Here is a 27,073-nt window from a genome sequence, read left to right as displayed (position 1 = left end):
AACTGAACTGTCATATCAAAAAATTACAGCTAGGGTGTTTCTATACAATCATGACTCTGAAGTTGTTATGACATGCCTGGACTCCCCCATGGAACAGACATGAAAATCATATTCCACATTCATAGCCACAGCCCTCCTTAGCATCCACTTGAAAACCACCCTCTGAAATCTGAATGATTCGGGTTTATTCAAATCACCACCAATTATTTCTGGATGCACCGACCAAGTGAGGTATGAAACCTTAACCGAAAATGCAAACCTCACAGTCACTTTCTTAAAAGAACACAGGGAGCACATGTAGAAAATTGTCTCCGGGAAAGCAATGTCCATCTAAAGAGACCCACTCTACCCAAATCCCACCTTCCTTGCAGAGTACTATACTTGATTTAAAAAAACAAAAAAGAAGACGACGACTCATATTTTTCACAGTAAGATTCCCTTGGTGTATTTGATCCAATTTACAAAAATTCAATTTACACCACTTTTGTCAACATACAGTTCAGACTGTAACTAGAGATAGGTCTGCATTTTAAATGGGAGGTAGTCTCAGTGATTGAAGTTCAACTCAAACATCCTGGTTTAACAACTCCATTAATGACATTAAGCACAGATCTAAAGATTACTCAGCCCCTCTGTCAGTCGCATGTGTTATTTATAGCAGTATATCAATCATGTCTTCTCCTTATTATTTCCTACTTTCTGGTCCTAAGCTATTTGGTCTGCCAAATTAATACATTCCATTGCCGCTGCAAACCTAAACAATGCTTGATAAAAGATTAATAAAATAGTTGGGTTCTCTGCAACCGCACGCACACCCAGGGAAATTCATCAATGTCTTTTTATTTGCATATTTGGCTGACTGCCCTCTTTAGCAAATATGTAAGGCACAATGCTCAGGTATCCTGGTTTATGGTTTGCATTTAATTCAGGGTGTCAATCTGCTTCTGTTTTAATTACATCCATCTTGATATGTTATTACAATCTCATGAAAACTTCTTTTCATTATATGAATGGCTATAAATATATACACATGACAAACAGTTGTTATAAATTTTCTGGTTCAGCAATAAACAGGCAAGATGCCTTAGCCAACATGTCATATGGATTTAATGTTTTGAGACTTTTTTCTTCAGAAGAAAAGTTTGGTTGAGTCTTCAACTCAACTATACTCCTAAATTCACTTCAAATATTCTGCCACCAATGCTATTAAGTGGCTCTGAATTTCTCTGGATTACCAGGCTGAAGAAAACACTATTTCCAAATAAAACATGTTAAAATTTTAAGTAGGCCACATTAAGGTCATCTTATACCCAAATAACTACTACATCTTTCCAGTGGACATTCAAGAATGAGAAACTCTTACATCATCACACTAATATTTACTTTCTCATTTATATCCTCATTATGTGGAGTAGAAGGGGAGGGGATTTAGAAAAGACTAATGCACCCACAGAGAAAGGCCAATGAATTCCAGGGTGATACACTGGGGGGAAGCAGAATGCTTTTAAAAGGTTCTTGATACTGAGTAATAATCAGAAAGTTTCTCGGAAAAAAATAAGAAGCTTTACAATCATTCATCCTCGTTTGTATTATTATTTTTGTTTTTTAAAAACCTCCTTTTTAAGTTTCCAATCCTTGGGAATCCAAATACTAAGCAGAAACAGCCTCCTAGTTTCAGCAGGTAACAGTGAGAGCTGTAACTCCCAGTGTGATCTTGAGCAGGTCAATTAACCCCTCTGGGCTGTGTTTTCATTTGCAAAATGAGAGGTAGAACTGCACCACTAAAGACAACATCTGTGCTTCTAATGCCACTCACAGCTTGGGAAGCACAGCAGCCAACAGTGGCTGGACAGAAACGGATTAAAAGATTGCTCCAAAAAAACCTGCAGTCCTAACTTTAAGATAACACCTCCTAAAGATGTAGCCCTGCACATTAATCTCAAATGTAATTTTGACAGTAATCAAACTGATCACCATAATCAATGAGCAAGGAACTTTGCAATACACAGTAATGCACAATACCAAACACCTGCTTCCCCTTTTGCCCCAGTGAAAGTATAATTTCACTTGAATAATAAAAAAATTATTTCCTAGAACAGCACAATCCAGGACCCCTGTTATTTTCACCAACTGAACACATACAGAGAAAATAGGTAGAACACCGGAATTTCTAGCTTGTGGCTGGAAAGCAAGGGATAATCTAATCCTCACCAATCATTTACATTTTCATTCTTCCTTATTTTCCTACTTAATTTTTACTCTAGTAAAATAGTCACTGAACAACTTTCAGCCAGCAAGCAAAACTGAACAGGGACCCTAGCAAACAACCAAAAAATGTCTCCTTCAGTATAACTATTGAGGGATAACTGTGATACTGGACTCTCTTAATTTCTCTTTTCAAGCTCTAAATTATCACTGCCATCAGAAACTTTGCAGAAACCTGAAATGAGGTTGGGAGACTGGTGCTGTGCTACAGTGGAAGGTAGGTATGGGGACAAGGAAAATGACATCACTCTGGTATCATCACAACTTGACCCTGGCATTGACTTAAACCCTAACCCAGATTTCTGGGCCATTGTAAAGTATCAGATTTCACCCATAACCAAGAGTCACAATTTGTCTTCACGGGTCATGCTTCTGTATCCAGCCCAGGTCATTTCAAAATGCTTCAGTTAATACCAGTCACAAAGTACCTGCAATTTTAAGGCTTTCTGCCAAAAATGAATCCAAACCTGTATTAGCCATTTTCTATTACTTACAAACCATGGGCTTTTCCCTTCTCCTCTTGTGACTCCATTTTACTGCACTTGGGTTTTCCAAGGGTCTAATAAAGATACTAAAGAGATATGGTACCATTAGGTAGAGTGACAAGCCAAAATAACAGTCAAGTCTTTAAATATGTATTTGTATGTGCCAGTTGGTAATTTGTGGTGTTTGTTCAGGCAAACTCTAACCAGAGTTCAGATATGAATGAGGAGCCAAAACAGCCCAGAAAACTGTGGCAAGCAATTTTCAGAGCTCACATCAGTCCTTCAGACAGGTGAAACTCAAATAATAAAAGTGTGGAATTTTAAAGTTTCCACCTTTCATCCACAACTTCCTAAATCTATTAGCTTTTAGTAACTGCATTTATAATTTTGATAGGTCTACCTCAGTAAAGGAAAAAAGGAAGGAAGGGAAATTGGGAAGGAAGGAGGGAGGGAAGGCAGAAGGAGGGAGGGAGGGAGGGAGAGAGGGAGGAAGGAGACAAGCAATGGATAGTTGAGGAATCTAACTGGATCCCATGATGAGACTGCTATATACACTAACTTGTGAAATAAACAAGACACATGCTTTCAGGCTACAGGTCACCTTGCAAAGGATGGAACCAGAGACCTCAAGACCTAGTCTCCTCCTAAGCACAGAAACCCAGACTATGTGAAACCCACTCTTCCCCTCCTCATTTACTAACAACATAAACGGGACCTGTTCTTTGTGACTTTAACACCGTACCCCCTTACCCTGTAGTCTTGTTAGAAACAAAACAAAACAAAACAAAACAAAACAAAAAAGAAAGAACATAGCTCAGACCTGGAAGAGCACACAAATTTAGGGTTAGGGTCTCATCAGCATAAAATTCTATGCCCCTCTCCCAGGGGGAAAAAATCTGCAATTCATCTACTCATGTAACATGTACAAATTATGTAAGAAAAATGGTTTTGATCCACCTAACAATGTCTCTACATGGTTTTTGATCCTTTGCTGTCTTGGGTTTCACCAAATTAAGTCCCATCTTGCTCTTCCAAACTTCAATTATCTGAGAGTTTTCAAACCTCAATTTCAAAATCTACTTGACATTTTTTCAGAACTTCTTCAAATGAACAACTGCTATCCCAGTACTAAGTTCTTTTTCTTAGATCTACAGAATATTAAGTTTAATACTAACCATGAAAAAAAGAGTTGTTTCTTGAGGAAAAAAAAAGTAACACAGGCACTTTTATAAAGTTAGGCTACATTTAATGTATTTGACTAATCCCAGCATAGGGGTAAAATAAAATAAAATGTAAAACCACTAACCCATCCACCACCACTCTCTGCATGTGGGCGCGCGCGCACACACACACACGCACGCACACACACACACACACACACACACACCCTCCTATCAAGAAGTGCTATTGACCTTCTCTCCAAAAGCTTCCCAATCTTGTAGCCATTGGGACCTAAATTATTCCTTAACAGCTGGCCTCAACTATTTTCTGTTTGGGGATATATCTAATCCTAACATTCTCTCAAATCAAATAATCACCATTTATTTTTCACAGTATATAGGACTGTTGTATAGAAGAGTCTCAGAATCTCTTTATCACCCTCAACACTGAATCATGCAGAATGCTCAGGTTTTTTTAACCCCTTTTCAAGAGAACACTGTCAGAGGATCAAAGGCAATCACTAACTTTGTGATTCATTTTTTTAATTTATGGGTTCATTTATAGCCTATCTACTTCCAAAAAAGAAGTGAAGTAGTCAATCTCAACAAGTAACACAAGCCACAATATCATAATCTTCAATCTCATCTCACATAAATACACCTGAACTGATGCTCTGCTTTGTACAGTAAAATATTCAAATTCAGTATATACAGTAAAATACTTGAATTCATAACCTAGCACATTACTGCCACTCTTCCTTTTAGGAAAACTTTCTCACCATTTAGAAACTCTTCAGATCCTAGAGCTAGGCACACTTTCAGAAGGGAAATGCTAGAACTGACCCATTTACTCTACAGTCCCATCCCAAACTTCCTAAGATAGAGTGTGAAAAATCCACCGAAAACAGAATTCTACAGCTTTCCCTGGCTATACAACAGCAGAAGGGTGCTGACCTTTCTTGAACTACCAGTTCATACATAAACGAGCCAAAGGCAGATAATCTGAAACCTTTATTTTAACATCACTGTCAACCTCTTTTGTCATACAACCCTCCTTCCCAGCTTGCTTAAAAACAGCAATAGGGGAGACCAGAAGGGACGAAGAGACAATAAAACACACTGGCTGGAGGGCAGCTTGGTGGCATCAGAACTGCTGGCATCAGGGCCACCATCACAAGGGAAGGGCTATTAATGAGCATCACTCACCAGCACTCACCTCATGGTGGGGCTGCTAACAATCAATGAAAGGACTGACACCAGGCAGGACAAGGGAGCAGAAGAAGTGGACTAACCATCATTATTTACATCTCCCCTTCCCATTCACAACTGAGCCTCCACTCCACTCCAACTTCACACTTCTGAGCCTGATTTTCCAAGTCATCTGTCACCAGCCCACTCACCCTAGACTGAGAGATCCCCAAGATCCAAGATCTGGGAAGGACCTTGGAGATGTTTTGCAGCATCCCCCATATTGGATCATAGGTTACAATGCCAAGAATAAGAGAGCCCTGTGTTCAAGGAAATAAGGCACATCACATTGCCTTCTCTGATATTCAAAATTCACATTTATATAATAAAAAGACTTTTAATTCTGGCAGAACAAGCCTGTTTAATTTTGTCTTGCCCACCGGGTTCCAAAACTACTTGAGGGTAGATAACATTTTTTTGACCTGGAACACCACTTATGAACATCCAGCAGAGCTAGGCTCCCTTCCAGCTTGGGTACATTTGCTCTAAAATTAGTCTAAACCTCTCAACTAAGGGATGAAGAAAATTATGCTTTTAGAGAGTAACTTCCCGAAGTCACTCAACGAGGTAGGAGGGCCAAGCCTAGAAACACGGGTCTGCACAGGTGTCCACTTACACAATGTTGTAACTCATTGCTACCAGTCCTTCCTTACCCCCGAGCCCTAATCAAAGAGCACCTTCTCAATCCTCTGGTTTCTGTGCTTCTTCACCATTCCCTCTTCTTGGAAGGCTCTCTCCATCCCCCATTTCCCTATCTATCCAAATCACTTCAAACTTCCAGGCCCCTTCTCCAAGAGCTTTCTCAAACACTTCAGCCTCTCTCCCTACTCCTACCCTGAATGCTTCCTTGCACTTAGTTGGTATTAGATATGTGAGCACTTGTTTCAAAATTTTATAGGTGCTAGACTTAATTTGTCAACTAAACTCCTTCAAGGTGCTACACATATTTTAAGTTTCCTTGCACTCTTTCTAGGCACTCCATAAATATTTGCTGACTGATACAAGAAGCATGATTAATGTGTTTCAAACAACTGAATAAGTGAGATTCGACCATAGTAAATTATAAGAGCCTACTACATGGCATGTTGTAAGCACATCAAATTCTGTATAGCCTACTTATGCTACCACTGTTTAGGTAAGCCCTGAAAGTACTAGGTAATAAAGACCACATGAAAGTCTTGGTTTGATCCTCTAACCACCAGAAGTATGTCTTCCTTCATTTTCACAAGCCTGCAAAACTCCAACTGGCTTCCTGTCTACTAACCCCACCAACTTCATCCTTGGTCAGTTGTATATATAGAGGCTGCCCTTAAAACCCAGTGCATAACAGAGGGGGGAAATGATGGATTTGCAAAGTGAAATTTTCAGCCATGGTGTTCATATGGCTTCCTAATCAAGACTACACAGAAAGAAACCCTAATAAGAACAGAAAGGCAATATTATCTGGCACATCAGCGTACAGACAGTAAGTACTAGGACCCCAATTGCCATTTCTACTTTGTTGGCTGAAAGGCATTTTTTAAAAAAATGAGGCATGATATCTGGGATGTTCACTCACCACCTATCATTCAAAGAATACTCAAATAAACAATACGATATCGAAATGGTAATTCTGCTTCTTAAATGCATAATGAAAAGAACACCACATTCAACTTTAGCCTCCTCGCCTACCCTCTTATCTTCTATCATAAGACTCTTCACAATCATATACTTGAACTTCAGGGCACAATTACTCCAGACAAGTGTCCCTGCAGAATATGAAAGTACCTCAGCCGGTTTCACTGACTATAAAGTGTGGGACTTCTCAAACTACAGAAGCTTTCATCATCTTAAAAAAAATCAAAGAATAATGAAAAATAATCAACATAAAAATGCAGGTTCTCATTAGGCAAGTTTCTTGCTTTTAATCCAGTAACAGTAAAACCATAGCTGAACTTGAGCAGTTTATATCAGCACCCTTCATCATGACTTAGAAGCCTCTTTTTTGAAAGGGAAGTCAGGCTACTCAGGACAAAATCACAGAGTCAAATAATGAGTCCATTAACACCCTAAGTATGCAACTGCACAGTGTGCCAGCTAACTGTTCTAACCCAGCGTAAGCTACAAGCCTAGCTGTGCACGCCAAGATTTCTGGTTTCTTATCACATCACACTAGCAGCAGCCTTGACGATACATGGTGACAATCGATTTCACTTCTAAACACAAGGCACAAAAACGTATTATGTACTTACGGTGACTCTTGGCATCTATAATAATTCCTAACATTTCCAAGGACTCCATTAACACATATTTCTGTCCAAGTTCATAGTTTAGTTGCCGATTTCCTAATAAATCTTCACATTTCTTGGTGATAGTTCAGTGTAAATCTTGTAAACTGAGAACAGCAGGACACCAGAGATTTCAGTGATCACTACACACATGTCTGACCACCCAACAGGGACACAAATGTAATAAGTCGCAAACAGATCTACCTTTTCCCACAGAACCAGACGTATATGATGGTTTTTATTCCCCACTGTGTGCTTTTAATATGACAAGTTTATTTACATCTTTGCTGCAAAAGCTAGGCCTCTTAAGTGTGAACACTAAGGATAGTGGAGAATATTAGCGAACTGTAGTTAATTTACTTAGGTGTGACAATGATACTTAAGAGTTTCTGGTGGGGTTTGGTTTTGGGGGGGGGTTGGTTTGGTTTTTTTGTTTGTTTGTTTTTGAGTCATCACCATTACATACATTCAGGAATATTTACTTTATTTCTCACATTCCATCTGGGAAGGGGGTGTAGATGGGATACAGGTGAAATAAGATGAGACATGAGTTGGTAATTACTGAACCTGGGCACTGGGTATATTGGCGTTTATTATACTATTCTCTCTACTTTTGTATATGTTTAAATCTTTCTGTAAAGTTTTAAGGAAGCTTTTTAAAAAGTCAGGCCTTTTAGACCTACACACAGATATGTAAGTGATATTTAGATAGGACGGTAGCACAGCATTCAGCTAACCAAAATAACCTGGGTTTTGATCTAGAAAAGTAGCAGAAAAAATAATCACAGTAAGGAAAGGAATGGTATTAATGCTACACTTTGAACTTGATCTTTTCTAAAACCTAAGTTTTTTTAAACCCAAAAGAAACTAGAATGGGCACATTTTCTCTCAAAAGTCAAGTGGATTATATTTCCCAAGCCCAGTCAAATATCTACTTATTAAAATTAAAAACAACTTCTTAAGTTATAGCTACCTCTACTTGGCCTTCAAAAATGTTCATGGGAAAATGCAGGCCCCTCTTGCTTACTTACGGTGAGGGGCCACAATGCAACCCAGGAGTACCATGCAGAAAGCAGAACCACTTGTAACCAGCTCTTACAAATAATGTCCTAACCCTACCAGAGAGAGCAATGGTGAACCAAATTCTAGGCAGCATTTTATATTAGGACACATGTTGCCATTTTAATATCTATTTCAAAGCATGAGACAGAGAGAGAGAGAGAGAGACAGAGAGAAGAGTCACACTGTACAGTACCCTCCCACCTTGGCAAAGTTAAAGCCGCAGTTAGAATTATCCTAATAAGTGGTGAGCCTCAACACTCAAAATAATTGTGTAAGATCCATTTTAGCCAATAAATCACCAGTTCTGGAACCAAAGGGTAACTGATTCAATCACTAACATCAAAACCTATGGCCACCAATACCATCACCACCAATCCCCAACCACTGGCCGCCATCCACCACCATCACCACCAGCGGCACAACCAAAAAGCAGTTCAAACAGAAAAGAACAACCCTGACAGGAAGGCTTCCTTTTTAAAAATATTTAAAACCTGACACCCAAGCACACATGCAGAGCCAGCAATCTAAACCTGTACGGTTACTGCCTGTGAGATTTAAACTGTCATTAACAAAGCTTGCATCTGATCGTCTCGAACAATACCATAATAACAGCAAAAAAACCGAAAGGAAAGGGAAAAGTTTCCTTCAGGAACACCACACCATCACATCAGGTGCATGAAATACTAGAAACCAACTCCTATCTGGGTTTTGTGCTTAAGAAAGCGGGACCAACTCTGCAGAATCTCAACGCCTTCTGTGTGTGTGGTGTGTTGGGGGTGGGGACAGGGAGGCTGGGGGGAGGAAAGGGGGGTGACATCTGTAGAAGCCAATGACTGATGTTAGCACCGAATCTGATCTCTGCAGGTAAAGACAGTTTCCCCCAGGCCCCTGGACAGTCTCCCTCTATCCGCCCCCTCCCACCCCCCAGGAGCCAGTAGCTGGCAGGAAAATGTGCATTTGGAAATCAACACTGCAGGTGCCCAAGGAATAAAGAAAGACATACACATGCACACAAAGCCAATCAGAAAGAAAAAGAAAACACACACACACACACACACACACACACACACACACAAAAGGAAAGGGAGAGGGACAATTGGGTGACAAGCCCTTCAGATACCAGCTAGGATTTTATTCTTTCCTCCCACCAGTCCTCCCTGGTGTACCTTTTTATGTCCTTTACCAAACTGCTCGTGTACACACACACACACACACACACACACACACGTGCATATGTATGTGTATAGATATAATTAACCCTTTCTGCAATAGAGCCCCACGCAGAATACAGAGATATTCCATCCTTTCCTCTCTTCTCTCCCCTCCTCCCACCTTTTCTCCCAACCAAGAGAAAACGCCCCCTTCTCCAGCTTCACCGAAAAAAAAAAAAAAAGGCGGGGGGGGGGGGCAAAGAGATCACAAAACCCCATCAGTCTCCAGTCCCGAGGACACCCAGGACCAGGAAAGGTATATACTATACAGACACACACATACACATACACACGGACATATGGTTCTGTAGAAAGCACACAGAGAACCGTCCACAGGCGCCCCAAACCCAGCAAAGAGACTTCCACCAGCCAAGAAGCCATGATTGGGGAGGGCGAGGAGGAAGGAGTAGGGGCACAGCTATCCGTGGAGGGGGGCGCATTGTTGTGATGCCTGAACCCCTTTCTCCCTGCCCATCTGCTGAGGAGGGGGTGCAGGGAGGGGGCGCAGGGGAAAGGCGAGCGAGAACGAGCAAACGAGGAGACCAGGCACGGCTTTGCGATTCCCTCCCGCTGCCTGTCTGCCCGCGCCCCCCAGCTTTCTCCCCCCCCCAACAATAAGACCTCAGCCTAGACAGACAGACAGACCGGAGCGCGGCGGGGGAGGCAGCGGAGCAGGGCGCAGCCGAGTGGGGTCGTGCATAAAGGGAAACCGGGGGGAGGGGGTCCCCCTTACCTCCAGCGCTTCAAAAGTGACAAAGCTGGTCATGGCAAATCCATCAATGATGTCCTCTTCGGCCGAGGTGGACTCTCTCCGCTTCCTCCGCGGGGGTCTGGGCCGGGACGGGGCGGAGGACGGGGGCTTCCCATTGTCTTCCTTGTCGGAGCCCGACGACGAGGCGAGCGAGGGCGCCCGGGTCCGGCCGGCCCCGCCGCCGCCGGCCGCGCCGGCCCCCAGCCCGCCCCGGGAGCGCCTCTCCCGGTCTCGCTGCGACCGCGACCGCCGCTTTTTGCGGAGTCCATGGCCCCGCGTCGGGCCATCCATGGCTCTGCCGCGCCGGGGTCTCCCCGCTCGCCGCCCGCCCGCCACAGGCTCCGGCCGCGGCCACACAAAAAAATTGACACCAACCCCTCCCTCCCCCTCCTCGGCTTCCCTCCGCCCCGAGGAGGGCGCGGGGGAGACGGCGGCCGAAAGAAGGGAGAGAGGGGAAGAAAGAGAGGAGAAAGAAGGGGGAAGGGGCGGAGAGAGGGAGGAGGGACGGGAGCGAGGGCGAGAGGCGAGGAGCCCAAGTGCGGGGCTCCCCACAGCACCGCGGGTCGGAGATTCCTGTGAGCAGCGCCGAGCAAAGTAATGGCTGAACACACAGGTCTCCTTTAGAGGCAAAAAAAAAAAAAAAAAAAAATAACTCACCAAGCAGGCAATAAATCAGAATAGCGGAATGCTTTGATCAAGAGACTGGGAGGCTCCGGGGAGCCCTCCCCGCGGCCATTCTCCGCCGCGCCCCCCGCCCCCGAAAACGCCGGCACCCCCGATTCGAAACCGGGTCCGAAAAGGTCGCGGGAAAGTGGGGGCAATGAACTTCACCCGCCCCTCGCGCAGGAAAACACCCCCGCCGCCTCTCACACACGCCTCAGAGAAAACTCACTCCCAGGCTCCAAAATTTTTAAGAAATGCATCCAGGGGAGGCCACGGCTTCCGAGCGACCTGAGACGGACGAGACCCCCCAGAGAGGGAAGCATAATAATGAAATAATTGGGAGGGGAGAGGGCGAAACTGGACGAGGTGGAGGAGAAGGGAGGTGGAGGAAGGGAAGGAAGATGCTGGAGCAGTTGTGGGGCTCGCTTTTCGGTCCTGAAGGGGGGAGGAGAGGAGATGAAAGAAGAGAAGAAGCAGACCCTGACGCTGCCACCCACCCCCCCACCCCTCAAAAAAAAATGTTTTCCAGTCCCAGAGAAGAGGTCACCCTTCCTCAAAAAAGGGAGGGGGGAGAGTCAGTCGACGAGGAAAGCAGAAAGAAATCTCCAGCGGGAGAGACACCGATGTGCCGCCGCTGCCGCCGCCGCTGCCTCTTCGCTTCGCCCAGCCCGAGGGAGAAGCGCGGCCAGGAAGCGCCGGGAACGCCGCTCTCGCCGCCGCCGCTAACGCTGCCGCCGCCGCCGCCGCGAGAGCCCCGAGCCGGAGGGTGCACGGCGTGTCCCCGGGCGGCTGCAGCGGGAGCCCGGGCACGGCCCCATCCTCCGCCCGCCCGCCTCGCTCAGCTCCCGCTCCTCCCCCTCCGCGGCCGGCCCACCGTCGCCGCCGCCGCCCGCCTCAGCCCAGCCCCGCGCCCGCCCGCACGCGCGCGCGCCCGCGCCCCCACCCTCCCCGCGCTCGCTCGGCGCGCGCTCCCGCCCCCGCGGCCCCGGCCCGCTGGATCACGTGGCCCGCTGGGCTCCCTCCGCCCCCGCCCCCTCCCCAGTTGTAGAGTGTGTAGAAAGCAAAAGGCTGGGGGCTGGCCGCGCTCGCGAGCCCAGGGCATGCGCGCTGGGGCGGCCGGGCCTGCGCACTGGGGGCGGAGGGGAGCCGGGAGTGGGGAGCGAGGCGGGGGCGTGGAGTGGGCCGCCGCGTGGGGTCGGCTGCGGCCCGGCGGAGTTGGCGCGCGAGGGTGTGCAAGCCGAGAGGTGATCCTGCCGACTGCACCGGGAACGCGTGCGGGACACTGTCCGCTGTCTACACCGCGTGCCCAGGTCCGCGCCCCCCGTAGCCTCTTTGGGACACTTGTCCCTCGACCCCCTACCCCAGGCCCGCCGGAGGCTCCCTGGCAGCCTGCTTAGGAGGCTCCCTGAGTATTTTTCCTGCGCGACCTGCGTAGCGAGGGAAGGAGGGATTTTTGAGAAGGGACGCAAGGGGTGGGGTGGGGGGGCTTCCTGGGAGGGGGGCGCGACTGCAGGCGACCGAAAAGGGAGCGGGTGCCAAAGTGTGGGCCTCCGCCCCGCTGGGGGACACCGAGAGGCCCTACGGCCGAAGTTGGAAACTTTTCTCCCACGTGGTAGCACAACGCGTGACCGAGTGACCCCGCGCCCGTGTGACCTCTGAGCCCCCCCTCGCCTTCATGTGGGGGCTCTTGGGACGCGCAGGCGGCTTCGGAGCGGGAAGCTCAGGGCCGTGCGCCCGGGGCCGAACTTGAACCTCGGCAGCCGCCGCTGGGGAGGGGCGGGGTTGGAGGGTACGGGGCTGCCCCAGCCGGAGTCCCCGTTGGACCTGGAAAATGCAGCCCCTACCATGGTCGACTTCCTTTATTGGGAGGCGGAGGGGGTTTCTCTGCTTTTCCTATCGCTGCCCCTCCTGCCGCTGCAATGTAGCTGATGCTTATAAAAAGTTGTATTAGAGAGTTGATTGCAGCCCAGAATCGATCAACAAAAGAGACCAGCCTCTCTAGGTAAAATAGCTGTGCGTTTTTCGGGGCACTGTCATTGATCTGTACGGATCAGAAAGACGCCAACAGCTCTTTCTCACCAGCCTGTTGGCTGCCCACTTCACTTTGTTGTCTGGCACATAAGTACTGTGGCACATCACCCCTTAACCTCCAGTAGCTTACACTTGGGGAAGAAGAAAAGGAAATGAGCTGACACTGTTAAATTGCTCACAATGGATCGGTCACGGTACTAGATGCTTTGTACATCTTTCCTCCTCTTTACTAAATCTTTCCAGTAGTTTTATTAGTACTTCTGGAAAGAGGTGGTAAAGAAAAGGGCATGACAATCTGACATACCCAAGGTTGCTTGATTCATTCATTCATTTCATTTTACAATTATCAGGGCCTGCTATGTACCAGGCACAGTTTTACACGCTGGAAATACACTGGTGCACAAAACACAGAAGGTCCTCCCTGGACCTTACGTTGTTGCAGGCAAGCCTCACTCATGTAACAATTTAATGGTCATTCCCTTAGGTTACACTCCATCGTCGTCCCCTTTTCTGGGTCTTTATGAAATGGGGGGAGGGGGGCCACTGGACAGGTGGGCAGATGGTGGGAAACAAGTTGCAAGAATAGAGAAGGGCAACCAGGTAACTGTGGATAAGACTTGAGCTTTCTGCCTGCGCAAGGAACAGACCGTTTTGACCTTAGGCAAGACTCTTAAGTGACTAGTTTTCTCATCTGTAAATCAAAGAGTTTCAATTAGATGTTCAAAAAGTTTCCTTCACGGTCTAGCTAAAAGACCTTCTCAAAAAAATAATCTTTTTCAAGTAGATGGTGTGCTTTAATTTCTTGGGAGAAGTGACTGATACATAGGATCTGATTCAATTTATTAGGAACATGGTGCCACCTTCCAAAATTGCCTACCTAGCATAGCTGAGTTTGCTGCCCCTGGAGCATTTAGCTAAAACAGTGCCTCTGTACAGAGTGTAACTTTTGTGTTAGCCTCTAGGATGCTGTCCCAGCAGCTACTCAAATCCAGTTTATCAAGTTCACACCTACGAAAAAAGGGGAAGTTCCTTGTCATTTAAAGGAAGGATCTAGGTTCATTTTTCAGGGTTTTTAGGAATATGGAAGACGTTTTAGATACTGATTATTTTCATTGAAAAACTAAGAACTAACTTGCAATTACAGTCACTTTTCACAACTTTGGGGGTTGTGTTGAGGAAGGTGTGAAATTGGCAAATATAATAAAAAGTATAATATTAGTGACTTTCCAGAGTAGCCCTTGGCAGTCCTGTCTTTAAAGAGTAATGTCTGGTAGGGGGAAAAAAAATGGATGGTAATGCACTGCATCCAAGAACCTTGCCTCCAGCAAGAGTAATTTGCAAATGCATTTTGGGATAATGTTTAAATGATTTTTTTCAGGGTCCAAGTGCAATGCTCACTGGAATTGGTAATGCCTTTTGGGTCAGAGTTTCAATTTTCTTCCATCAGAGAATTAAAATTGTTTGTGGATCGTGTTGTCCACATATCTGTTTCTAATTCTCCATATCATGTATGTTGTAAGAGCAACATGATTAATGTTGTAATGATTAATAACCACCATATAATAAGCTAAGTGCTTACTGTAGTCCAGGCGCTGTTCTAAGTTACAATATCTCACTTAATTCTCATGAATTTTGAGGAAGGTTTTATTACATCTGTTTTACAGTTGAGCATGCTGAGGCTTAAGAAGGTTAAGCATAGGTAGCAGGGCTTTTGCATGGTGAGCTGAATCTGGTGTTGGGTGAGTCCACAACTTGTTCTCTAAATGGTTCTGCTGAAATGCCTTCCTGAGAATGATTCCTCAAGAAATCAAATGCTGTGTACTTTGGAAAACTGGCAATATCTACTCCAGTTGAGCATATGAACACTCCGTGGGCCACTAATTCCTTTCCTTAGAATATACCTATGACTACTGTATATACCAAAGCATATCTATTAAACAGTTCAGAGCATTATAATAACCCCCAAACTGGAAACAACCCAAATGTTCACTGGCAGTAAAATAAATAATTGGTGATGTATTAACATAATGGAATACTGCACGTCACTGAGAATGAACAATCTACTTTCAAATGCGGTAACATACATGAAGCTCATAAATATAATGCTAAGTGAAAGAAGCAAGACACACAAGAGTATGTGTTGTGCAACGAGAGGCAAGACTCAGTTATGCTAGAGAGGTTAGGGTAGTGGCTGACTTTGAAGGGGCACTAATGACTGGGGGCGGGCATAGATAGGGCTTCTGAGGAGTTGATCATGTTCTGTTTCTTGGGCCTGGTGCTCATTGCACATGTGTGTTCAGTTTGTAAAAAATTCATCAAGCTGTACTACGATATATGCATTTCTCTGTATGTACACTATACTTCAGAAAATATAAAACACTATAAGTGTGGCAGGTATTGCTTGTATACATAGGAATATTTAGAGAATACTTTATTTTTTCATGTGTTAATGGCACTACCCAAATGCTCATCAACAGTAAAATGGGTAAATAAGCGATGGGTTTACTCACACAATATGACACAGTGTGAACACACAATGGAATAGTGTATAGTAAACGAAAATAAAGCTTAGCATATCATCAGATTTCTTACTGGGCAGAATGAAAGATAAAGCTTTAACTTGAAATGGGCAGTTTGAATGAGCTCATAATTCATATCAGCAAAAGCTTAGGTGAATTCTTTGCCAAAAATTGTAGTTGATAAAGAGTAAAGCCAAAGAAATAATTCCATAAGAGGTTGCTTGTTTAGTAGGGAAGACACTCAAGTGGTTCTGGAAAACACAAAGGGAAATACTTACATCTGTGTTCCGGAATACAATACTTAATGCAGGAGAGCCTCTCCAGTTGTACAATCTTTTATTTGAATCAATGATTAATACTCAAACTATATCTTGAACATTCAACCTTGACTAGTCAGAGAATACTGCTTTAGCTCGATGACTGAACTAAACTCTGAGCATTCCATGCAGCAATAGCTATTTTTGGTACCAGATTTTCTTTTTTCTTTTTTTATGTTTTATTTATTTCTGAGAGAGACAGAGCATGAACAGAGACGGGGCAGAGAGGCGGGGCGGGGTGGGGGGGCGGCGCACAGAGTCTGAAGCAGGCTCCAGGCTCTGAGCTGTCAGCACCGAGCCTGATGCAGGGCTCGAACCCATGAACTGTGAGATCATGACCTGAGCCAAAGTCCGACGCTCAACCGACTGAGCTACCCAGGTGCCCTGGATTTTCTAAATTACTAAATTTTTATATCCCTCTGAAGTCTTGCACTTTGCACTCTGCCAACACAGCAATTATTAAAACATCCTTCTTGATATTACATACTAGTATGTACATATAATATTTGAATTTAATTTATTAGGAAGATTGATTTTTAACTCAAGGCAGCTTATGGTTTATGTTTTGGTCATTTATAACTTTCAGTTAGTTTGCATGTTTTTGTGCCCTGAGACAAGATACAGCTGCGCTGGTTAATGGATCTATCGTTATGCCATTTCCAAGTGAGCAAACAAGGAGAGTAACACGTTTAATATCCCTTCTTTAACCCTCATAAGTTGTTTTTAGTAATAAGTATTCCTGGGGAGAAGCGATAGCTTGCATTCACTGACAGGTAGCCCATCAGCGAGAACATTGTTGTAACTTTGCCCTAATTATCACCTGCTGTTTTAATTTTTTTTTTGCATTGGAAGTTGTTTTTCAAACTGCAGTTTTAATGTTCAAGAAAGGCGAGGGGACGAAATGTGTGGTTCAACTTGCTGGATGTTGTGCTACTTTCCATAACATTGTATAGTAAACATTGGTCACGTCTCTACAGGTGCCTGTGATGAATGACACATCGATCAACAGAGTCTTGATCCAGTCTCATGTGAAGCCAATGAGAGGTATCAGCTGGTATCCAAATGATGATCTTATGAAAAGGTAGTTGTGATGACTTTTTTAACATTTATTTATTTTTGGGAGAGTGCAAGTGGGGGAGGGGTAGAAGGAGGGAGACAGAGGATCTAAAGTGGGTTCTGCACTGACAGGCTGACAGCAACGAGCCCCGATGTGGGACTTGAACTCACAAGCTGCCAGATCATGACCTGAGCTGAGGTCAGACGGTCAACCAACTAAACCACCCAGGTGCCTCAGTTCTGACAAATGTTAATCAGCATTAGATTTTCACAAAATTAAGCAGTCTTCCTGTCCCTTCTCAGGGCAATGGCTCTACTTGACGTGGTCAGATGGGGAAATTGATGGATAATCACAAGAAAAACCTTTAAATGACTTAAAACTTTTTTTTCAATGTTTATTTATTTATTTTGAGAGAGAGAAAGAGCAGGCACAAGCAGGGGAGGGGCAGAGAGAGGGGGAGAGGGAAAGAATCCCAAGCAGGCTATGCACTGTCAGCCCCAAGCCCTACTTGGGGCTTAAACTCACAAAACATGAGATCACAACCTGAGCCAAAGTCAAGAGTCGGACGCTTAACCTACTGAGCCACCCAGGAGCCCCTAAATGACTTTTTAAATCTATTAATGGAAGATCCCTGTATTTATTACAAATCGTAACCCTGAGGAACAATTTCTCTACTGATTTTGGTAGATGACTTGTGATGAATTGTGATTTTTTTTTTGTTTTCATTATTTTTAAGTTTACTTATTTATTTTGAGAGAGAGAGGACACAAGCAAGTGAGGGGCAGAGAGAAGGACAGACAGAATTTCAAGCAGGCTTGTACCATGAGAGCAGAGCCCAATGCAGGGCTTGAAGATCATGACCTGAGCCAAGATCAAGAGTCGGACACTTAACCCACTGAGCCACCCAGGCGCCCCATGTTTTCATTTTTTTAAATAGGCTCCACACCCAGTGTAGGTCTTGAACTCACGACCCTTAGATCAAGAGTCAAATGCTCTCACAACTGAGCCGCCAGGTACCCTTTATTCATTTTTACTTGAAGAACAATAAAGATCTAAAATGACTAGATTCAGATTAGAGAACATCCTGGTTGGAAAAACTATCAGTTCTTTGGAATTGCATGAAGAATATAATAAATTATAGCCCAAACCTAATTGCAGCATTCTATTTATAAGACGTAACAATTATCGGGGTGCCTGGCTGACTCAGTCAGATGAGAGTGTGACTCTTGATCACAGGGAATGAGTTCGAACCCTACGGTGGGTGTAGAGACTGCTTAAATAAATAAACCTTTAAAAAATACAAGTAATTAAATGGAACATAATAGTTATTTTACATCTCTGTGTTCAAGGCCTTTTGTGATCTGGTCCCCGTTATGTTATCAACCTCCTTTCTTACAGTATGTTTCTACATATCCTAAGCTAAGCCCTTGCCTAGAAGACTTGCATGCCATTGCCCATGTTGGTGCCTCAGGCCATCTGAACTCTCTGAGTATCTCCTTACCCATCAAGACCCATTTATCCATCAAGAACAACTCACTCATACAAAAACCCTACTCCAACTGCTACTTCCATTCAGAATTAACAGCCTCTTCTCTATTTACTTGGTATTTTAATTTCAGTATATCTTAATTATTATTATAGATTTCAAATTAATATAGTGAACAATCATGCACTTTCTTTTTTTTTTTTAATATTTTTTATTTATTTCTAGGAGAGAGAGAGAGAGACAGCATGATCAGGGGAGGGTCAGAGAGAGAGGGAGATACAGACTCTGAAATTGGCTCCAGGCTCTGAGCTGGCCGTCAGCACAGAGCCCAACGTGGGGCTCGAACCCACGAACCACGAGATCATGACCTAAGCGAAAGTCGGACGCTTAACCGACTAAGCCACCCAGGCGCCCCTATCATGCACTTTCTTAATAGCTTAACAAATAAAACATTTCCAGGGTGACTGGATAGCTCAGTCGGCTAAGAATCTGACTTCAGCTCAGGTCAGGATCTCACAGTTCCTGAGTTCAAGCCCCACATCAGGGCTCTGCACTGACAGCTCAGAGCTTAGAGCCTGCTTTTGATTGTGTGTGTGTGTGTGTATGTATGTCTCTCTACCCTTTCCCCACTTGTGTTCTCTCTCTCTCTCTCTCTCTCTCTGTGTCTCTCTCTCAAAATTAACATTAAAAAAAATTCCATACATCAACCATGGTCATCAATATAAGTGTACTCTTAATCTCCATAACCTATTTCCCCCTCTTGTGCTCTGGTAACAATCTGTTTGTTCTCTCTATTTAAGAGTCTGTTTTTTGGTTTGTCTCTTTTTTTTTCTCCTTTGGTGGTTTGTCTCTTAAATTACACATATGAGGAAATCATATGGTATTTGTCTTTTTCTCTGACTTATTTCTTAGCATTATATACTCTAGATCCATCCACATCATTGAAAATGGCAAGATTCCATTCTTTTAATGGCTGAATAATATTCCACATCTTTTTTTTTAAAGAATTTTATTTTAAGGATCTGAACGTGAGACAGGAAACCATCAAAACCCTAGAGGAGAAAGCAGGAAACAACCTCCTTGACCTCTACTGCAGCAACTTCTTACTTGACACATCCCCAAAAGCAAGGGAATCAAGAGCAAAAATAAACGATTGGGACCTCATCAAGATCAAAAGCTTCTGCACACCAAAGAAAACAACCCACAAAACTAATAGGCAACCGACAGAATGGGAAAAGATAGTTGCAAATGACATATCAGATAAAGGGTTAATATCCAGAATCTATAAGGAACTCACCAAACTACACGCCCGAAAAACAAACAACCCAGTGAAGAAATGGGCAGAAGATATGAACAGACACTTCTCCAAAGAGGACATCCAGATGGCCAACAGACACATGAAACGATGCTCAGCATCCCTCCTCATCAGGGAAATACAAATCAAAACCACACTGAGATACCACCTCACGCCGGTCAGAGTGGCTAAAATGAGCAAATCAGAGAACTCTAGATGCTGGTGAGGATGTGGAGAAACGGGCACCCTCCTACACTGTTAGTGGGAATGTAAACGGGTGCAGCCCCTCTGGAAAACAGTGTGGAGGTTCCTCAAAAAATTAACAATAGAACTCCCCTATGACCCAGCAATAGCACTGCTAGGAATTTACCCAAGGGATATAGAAATGCTGATGCATAGGAGCACATTTACCCCAATGTTCATAGCAGCATTCTCAACAACAGCCAACATGGAAAGAGCCTAAGTGTCCATCAACAGATGAATGGATCAAGAAGATGTGGTTTATCTATACCGTGAAATACTACATGGCAATGAGAAAGAATGAAATCTGGCCATGTGTAGCAACATGGATGGACCTTGAGGGTGTTATGCTGAGCGAAATAAGTCACACAGAAAAAGACAAATATCATATGTTTGCACGTATAGGAGGATTAGGAGGAACTTAACTGAGGACCATGGGGGAGGAGAAGGGGGAAAATGGTGGGGGAAAAGGAGAGAGGCAAACCATCAGAGACTCTTGAATGCTGAGAACAAACTGAGGACTCATGGGTGTGGAGCAGGAGGGGAGAGATGGGCATGGAGGAGGGCACTTGTGGGGATGAGCACTGGGTGTTATGTGGAAGCCAGCTTGACAATAAACTATTTGTTAAAAAAAAAAAAAAGAGATTCACAGAAGAAAAAAAAGAATTTTATTTTGTTTTTTATACTTTATTTTTGAGACAGAGAGAGACAGAGCATGAGCAGGGGAGGGACAGGGAGAAAGGGAGACACAGAATCTGAAATAGGATTCAGGCTCTGAGCTGCCAGCACAGAACCTGACACAGGGCTCGAACCCACAAACCGTGAGATCATGACCTGGGCCGAAGTCAGACGCTTAACCCACTGAGCCACCCAGGCGCCCCATACATCTTCTTTTTCCATTCACCTATCAGTGGACACCTGGGCTGCTTCCCTAATTTGGTTCTTGTAAATAATGCTCCAGTAAACATAGGGTGCTTATATCTCTTTGAAGTGGTGTTTTTGAATTCTTTGAGTAAATACTCAGTAGTGTAATGATTGGATCATAGGGCTGTTCTATTTTTAATTTTTTGTCTTCCATTTTGTCTTCCACAGTAGCTACATCAGTTTGCGTTCCCATCAACCGTACCCAAGGGTTCATTTTTCTCCACATCCTCACCAATACCCATTGTTTCTTGACTTTTTGATTTTAGCCTTTCTGACAGGTGTGAGGTAATATCTCATTATTGTTTTGATTTGCATTTCCCTGATGATGAGTAATGTTGAACATCTTTTCATGATTCTGTTGGCCTTATGTATGTCTTTGAAGAAATGTCTGTTTCTGTCTTCTCACTTTTTAAATTGAATTATTTGTTTTTTGGGAGCTGAGTCATAGAAGTTCTTTATATATTTTGGCTACTAACCCTTTAATCGGATATGTCATTTGCAAATATCTTCTCCCTTCATTAGGTTGTCTTTTCATTTTGTTCGTTGTTTCCTTTGCTATACAGAAGCTTTTAATTTTGATGGGGTCCCCATAGTTTATTTTTGCTTTTGTTTCTCTTGCCTGAGAACCATGTCTAGAATGATGTTATAAGTGGTTTCTAGTTTTTTGTTGTTGTAAATGACACCGGTGACAGCATCTCCTTTTCTTATAACACTGTTATAGAACTTACTCTTTCATTGTTTTGTTATTATATACACATCCTATGACTTTTTCTTATCACTTGGAAAGCTCTATAGGCTAGGGACTGGGCAGGCAATAGCAAGTAATAAATTTGACTGGTTTGAGGATTTATCCTTTCTGTATTTGAGTTGACATTTTGTAGTCTCAAGCTGTTGTGTCTCCCAGTACAGATGAAGACTTAAATTTTTGGATTTTCATATATCTACTTCAAAAATCCTAAAATGAAGCCTCAAGGGACAATTGATTCGGTCATACTTAGTATTAAAGTGGACTGCCATCAAGCATCTGTCCTTAAAAATGAGTTGGTAGTATTTCTGAACTCCTCAATGCCTCTCTCAATTTTGGAACACAGGAGAGTTTCTCTATGAAATATGATGATCAGTGATCTCAATTGTTTTCAAGTGCCTTTTTTCTTTTGAAAGATCCTAAAAGAAGGATACATCTTCATGTATGATAAAAATGTCTTGATATTTAGAACAAACAAATAAACCTACTGTTGTTTCAACTATTCAAGTAAATAATGTCACCCAGTTTCTAGGATGGGCTCATATTACCAGGATTTTTCATGAAATAGTTGCTTAAGTAGCAGAGTAATTGATAAAAAACTAGTTATCAGAAGAAAATATTGATAATTTAAACATTATATGTTGTCAATAATTGTACCCTGTGTTTTACTTCTTTAAAAAATGAATATTATATACACAGCATTATCACTTACAATAGGGGGAAAAGAAAAAACAACAAATGTCCTACAATGAAAGACAAGTAATTTATAACATGGAATTTTATGGTTTTATTAAAATCCATATTATAAGGATATTGATTTTGTTAACTAATAACATAGAATTGCACACATCTTGTGGCAACAATTGTTCTTAGAACTGTTAAATTATATAGTTTATATAAAGTTTAGAAGGAACACAGCATATACTGTTGCTTTATTTTAGTAGTAATATGGATGGAACTTTATTCTTAAATTACTTTTCTAGATGTTAAATTTATTTAATTTTAAATAGAGCTTTGTGAGTATCATATTTCTTTTCAAATAAGATGTATATTGGAAGTGACTGATGTCGCTTGCGTGGAACCAAAGGGTTTCCCGAGATAGAAGACATTCGGACTATTTTCTGCAAACTGAGACAGTTGATCACCCTACAATGTGTGTCTTTGGTTGCTAGGAGAAGGTGGGAAGAAATCAGAATTTTATTTCAACTGTCAGGATATAAAATGAGTATCAGTTTGATCACTAACTAGAAATTAGTTATATTTGAAGTTCTACTCTTCCATATTGTGGCTAATACAAAATTGCTCACAAAATCTGAAAGAGACACCTTTTACTAGTTACATATTCACCTGGTATCCATTTCAACAAATGAAATTACTCTCAGCACACATTAATTGGCATAATTACTGAAACACCAAAAATCAGATTAGCCACTGTAGCTCAAAGAAAAAAAGAAAGGAAATCATTGCTCCAGCAAATTGCAAAAGCATTTTTTAAAAAAGAGCTTGAAAACGTTCTTCAACTTGTAGATAGTTTTAAGTAAAGCCAATAAAACATGACTATTTTAATATTCATTCATGAGATAATTCTGGGTTCTTAACAGTATATATTGGCTATATTGCAGCTTAAAAGTAAGTCTTTATAATATCCTGAACTTTTTTGATTGTTCTTATAATCTTTATTGTGCATGTTTTAGTGGCATAGCACTCCTATTCAAAGACAAATCGTATCCACTATTATTATCTATTTTCATAATTAACAATCATACAGTTATTCTAGAAGCCCAACAGCAGCAACAATGGCATCTTTGTATTTGCAAAAAGCTTACTTTTCAAATATCTGGCTCTTTTTCCTAAAACACTGACATCATAGTAAAACATTGTTCTGCCTGCTTTGAGTTCAAATCATCTGATAAATAAGAGAGACACAAAGATAACAAAAGAAGACATATGTTAGTATAATTCTGCAGAGCAAAAAAAAAACTTTGCTCAGACTTCGTTATTTCTATTGCTTGAATACATGCAATGTATTGTTTCATGGTCTTACTTCTTCATTTCCTATACCAGATGGGTCTTCCCACTTCCAATGTAATTTCTTGTACAACCCACCTTCCCTGCTCTCTGTTCCAGTATTGTACTATTATTAGAATACCTTTGCTTTCCAGGATCTTTTATCAAAGCTCATTAACATTCTTGATCGTCATCATGGTTATTGCCATTATTATTTATTTTTGCTCCTCAATGCAGAATGTTTTCTCCTTATTGCAATATTTGTTTTGTTCTCTCTGCCATTAATAACTAGTCTTACACATTAGTATAGAATTCTGCTTTTGTTGAAAATAACTGCCATGAATCAGAGAAACATGATGAAAACAAATGTAGACACATTGTGGTACATTTATTCAAGATAAAAACAGAAGCATTCTCAGATTCTTTCTTAGTTTGGTTTATGCACATGGAATCAAGCACTTCCTGACCTGGAAAATCTATTGCCGGCTTTTGCGTCTACATTATTAACTTCTAATTGCATTTCCTATTTTTTAATTTTTTATTTCTTTTTTTAGAGAAAGAGGGCATGCACAAGTGGGAGAGGAGCAGAGAGAGAGGGAGACAGAAGATCCCAAGGGAGCTCTGTGCTGACAGCGGAGAGCCTGATGTGGGACTTGAACCCACCAACTGTTGAGATCATGACCTGAGCCGAAGGCAGACAGTTAACTGACTAAGCCACCCAAGCACCCCTAATTGCATTTCCTGTTAATAATAACTTAATTTCATGTAACAGAAAGATACTGATATTACAACCAAATATATAATGGGACCAAAATCAGGTGGATAAAAAAGAAGGCAGATGTAACTCACCATAAAAAATAAGAAAGAGGGGCACCTGGGTGGCTTCAGTCAGTTAAGCATCCAACTCTTGATTTCTGCTCAGCTTATGATCTCATAGTTCATGCATTGGAGCCCCACATTGGGCTCTGGGCTGACAGTGTGTAGCCTACCTGGGATTCTCTCTCCCCTTCTCTCTCGCCACTGTCTCTCTCAAAATAAACAAACATTAAAAAAAAAAAAAAAAGAAAGATTTTATGTATTGTTGTACTGTATGTGCCATTCTTCTCAAGCTTTAGGTCTCGTTTCGTACTACAGACAAATTGCAAAGCAGAAACAGTACAGTGTGTTTGTTCCACTCAACACCTAATAAAAGTTTACTTTCCTTGTATTCCCTGTTTCTTGTACTCCAACCTTAGGTAGGCTTCACTTAATACTGCTTAAAAATTTTTTTAATAGTTTTTTGAAGTTTATTTATTTTGAGAAAGATAGAGAGCCACTTGGGGGAGGGGCAGAGAGAGGAGGACAGAGAATCCGAAGCAGGCTCTGCACTGACAGCCCAGAGCCCAATGCGGGGCTGGAACTCACCAACTGCAAGACTATGACCTGAGCCAAAGGTGGACGCTTAACCAACTGAGCCACCCAGGCACCCCAATCATGCTTACAATTCTAACAGCACATCACAGTTTTTGTACCCTCTACCTTCACCACACACAAACTCAAGCACATGTACCAGGATTTATCTGTGGTCAAGTCCACACTGACCAATTCTTTCGTCCATTCTCCCAGAGTTCTATTGGTTATCCCAATTCCCCTTGGTAGAGGACAGTCAAAACACAGTAATTTTAAAGCCACCATTGGTGATGGATGCCAAAACCTTTGGGAAAGAGGATATTCATAAAGTCTCAGTGTCACTCTCACAAGACTTTTTGGGGAAAGGGGCTTTTTACATCGCTGACATTTGGTAACTGCTGCCTTAAGCAAATGATCAAACACCGCATCGCCAGTTTTGACATCACATACCTCTGATGATGTAAGACACTGAGGACACAACAATATGTACATCATAGGCCTTCCAAAAATGTTTAGCCCTGACACAGTGAGACAAATCTAAGATGCAGAGCATTCTGCAAAGAACTGGCCTGAACACTTCAAAAATGAAAACAAACCAAAAAAGGTTGGGAAATTGCAGAAAAAGGGAGGGTAAAGAGATAGGAGAAGTGAATGCAACAGATAATCATTGATTGTATCCTAGAATTCAAAAATAAATAAATCTACCTACATAGGGCATTATTTGGACAATTGAGGAAATTTGGATACAAAGAATATTTTAGATAATAGTATTGAATCAATGTTAAATTTCTCAAGGAATTGTCTTGTGGCTATGTGGGAGAATGACCTTTGTCTTGGAGATGTAAAAGTATTTAGAGGTGAAGTGTCAGGATGTTTGCAATTCTCAAAATCTCAAATGGTTGGGCAGTGCCTCTATCTGCAGTAAGGGAATAGAGAAAGAGAAAGAGAAGTGGAAAGGAAGCAAATTTGGCAAAATGTTAATAACTGGTAAATAGAAGTGCAGGGCAAATGGCTCTTCATTGTATATTCCTGCACCCTTCCTGGAGGTTTGAAATGTTATGAAATAAAAAACTGGTGAAAACACGGCCAAAACCATGCATATCTCAGTTAAAGAAGTCCAAAAATTAATATATTAGACCACAGTGCTTTTCTTCAGGCCTACAAGAAAATGAGATAGACTCCAAATGGGTGAGCATAAGCATTCCTGTTCTTAAAAGGAGGCAGGGTCATGGGGTGCGTGGGTGACTCGGTTAAGCATCCCACTCTTGATTTTGGCTCAGGTCATGATCTCACCGTTAGTGAGTTCAAGCTCCCCAATGGGCTATAGGCTGACAGCGTGGAGCTTGCTTGGGATTCTCTCTTTCCCTCTCCCTCTTCCCCGCCCTTGTTCTCTCTCTCAAAAGAAATAAGTAAATTTTTTTAAAAATTAAGAAAATAAAAGGAGGCAGGATCAACCCAGCAGGCCAGCAGGACATTGCTGCAGAGACGACATTGATTGCTAGGAACACTTGCTTCAGGAGACATGTATATTTACAGACATCATACATCTCTCTCTCTCTCCTATTCAATTATGTATAATTATATGTAATTTAATGTGTCATTTTATATATCGCTAGAGATGCTGTCGTCAAAGAGATCCATTTCAAAAATAAGTAAATAGAGGTCAAGAGAGGTATGGTGCCTTGCCTAATGTCACACAGCTACATAGTGTTAGAACCCAGGAGTCCTGTGCTGTATTAACTGTCTGACGATTCCCAGGGCACCCAGGCTGGCTCAGTCAGTGGAGCGTGAAACTGTTGATCTCCGGGTCATGTGTTTGAGCCCCACATTGGTGATAGCACTTACTTAACAACAACAACAACAACAACAAAATTATTTGAAAAAAAACAAATTAAAAATCTTTTAAGCTTCCTCATTTTGTTATCTCAACAAAAACAACAGCAACTGCAATA

At 42.5% G+C, this 27,073-nt stretch overlaps 1 protein-coding gene and 1 long non-coding RNA gene across 2 annotated transcripts in view; one reads left to right on the top strand and one right to left on the bottom strand.

Moving 5' to 3' along the window:
* LOC120247336 (autism susceptibility gene 2 protein-like) overlaps positions 1–11,876 on the bottom strand; it is a 315,017-nt gene extending 303,141 nt beyond the window's left edge. The window contains exon 1 of the mRNA XM_039255190.1: positions 10,432–11,876. Coding sequence (XP_039111121.1) covers positions 10,432–10,740 — 309 coding nt within the window. The 5' untranslated portion in view covers positions 10,741–11,876. The remainder of the gene's footprint in view (positions 1–10,431) is intronic.
* Positions 11,877–12,322: 446 nt separating this feature from the next.
* Positions 12,323–25,095, top strand: LOC120247335. Its single transcript, XR_005532273.1, has 3 exons — positions 12,323–12,422; positions 16,957–17,060; positions 25,080–25,095. It is a non-coding gene; the product is annotated as an uncharacterized LOC120247335 (long non-coding RNA).
* Positions 25,096–27,073: the final 1,978 nt, after the last annotated feature.

This window comes from Hyaena hyaena, unplaced genomic scaffold (genome assembly GCF_003009895.1).
Source record: "Hyaena hyaena isolate Hyena2069 unplaced genomic scaffold, ASM300989v1 scaffold_513, whole genome shotgun sequence".
Lineage (NCBI taxonomy): Eukaryota > Metazoa > Chordata > Mammalia > Carnivora > Hyaenidae > Hyaena > Hyaena hyaena.
This window is presented reverse-complemented; position numbering and strand designations above follow the sequence as displayed.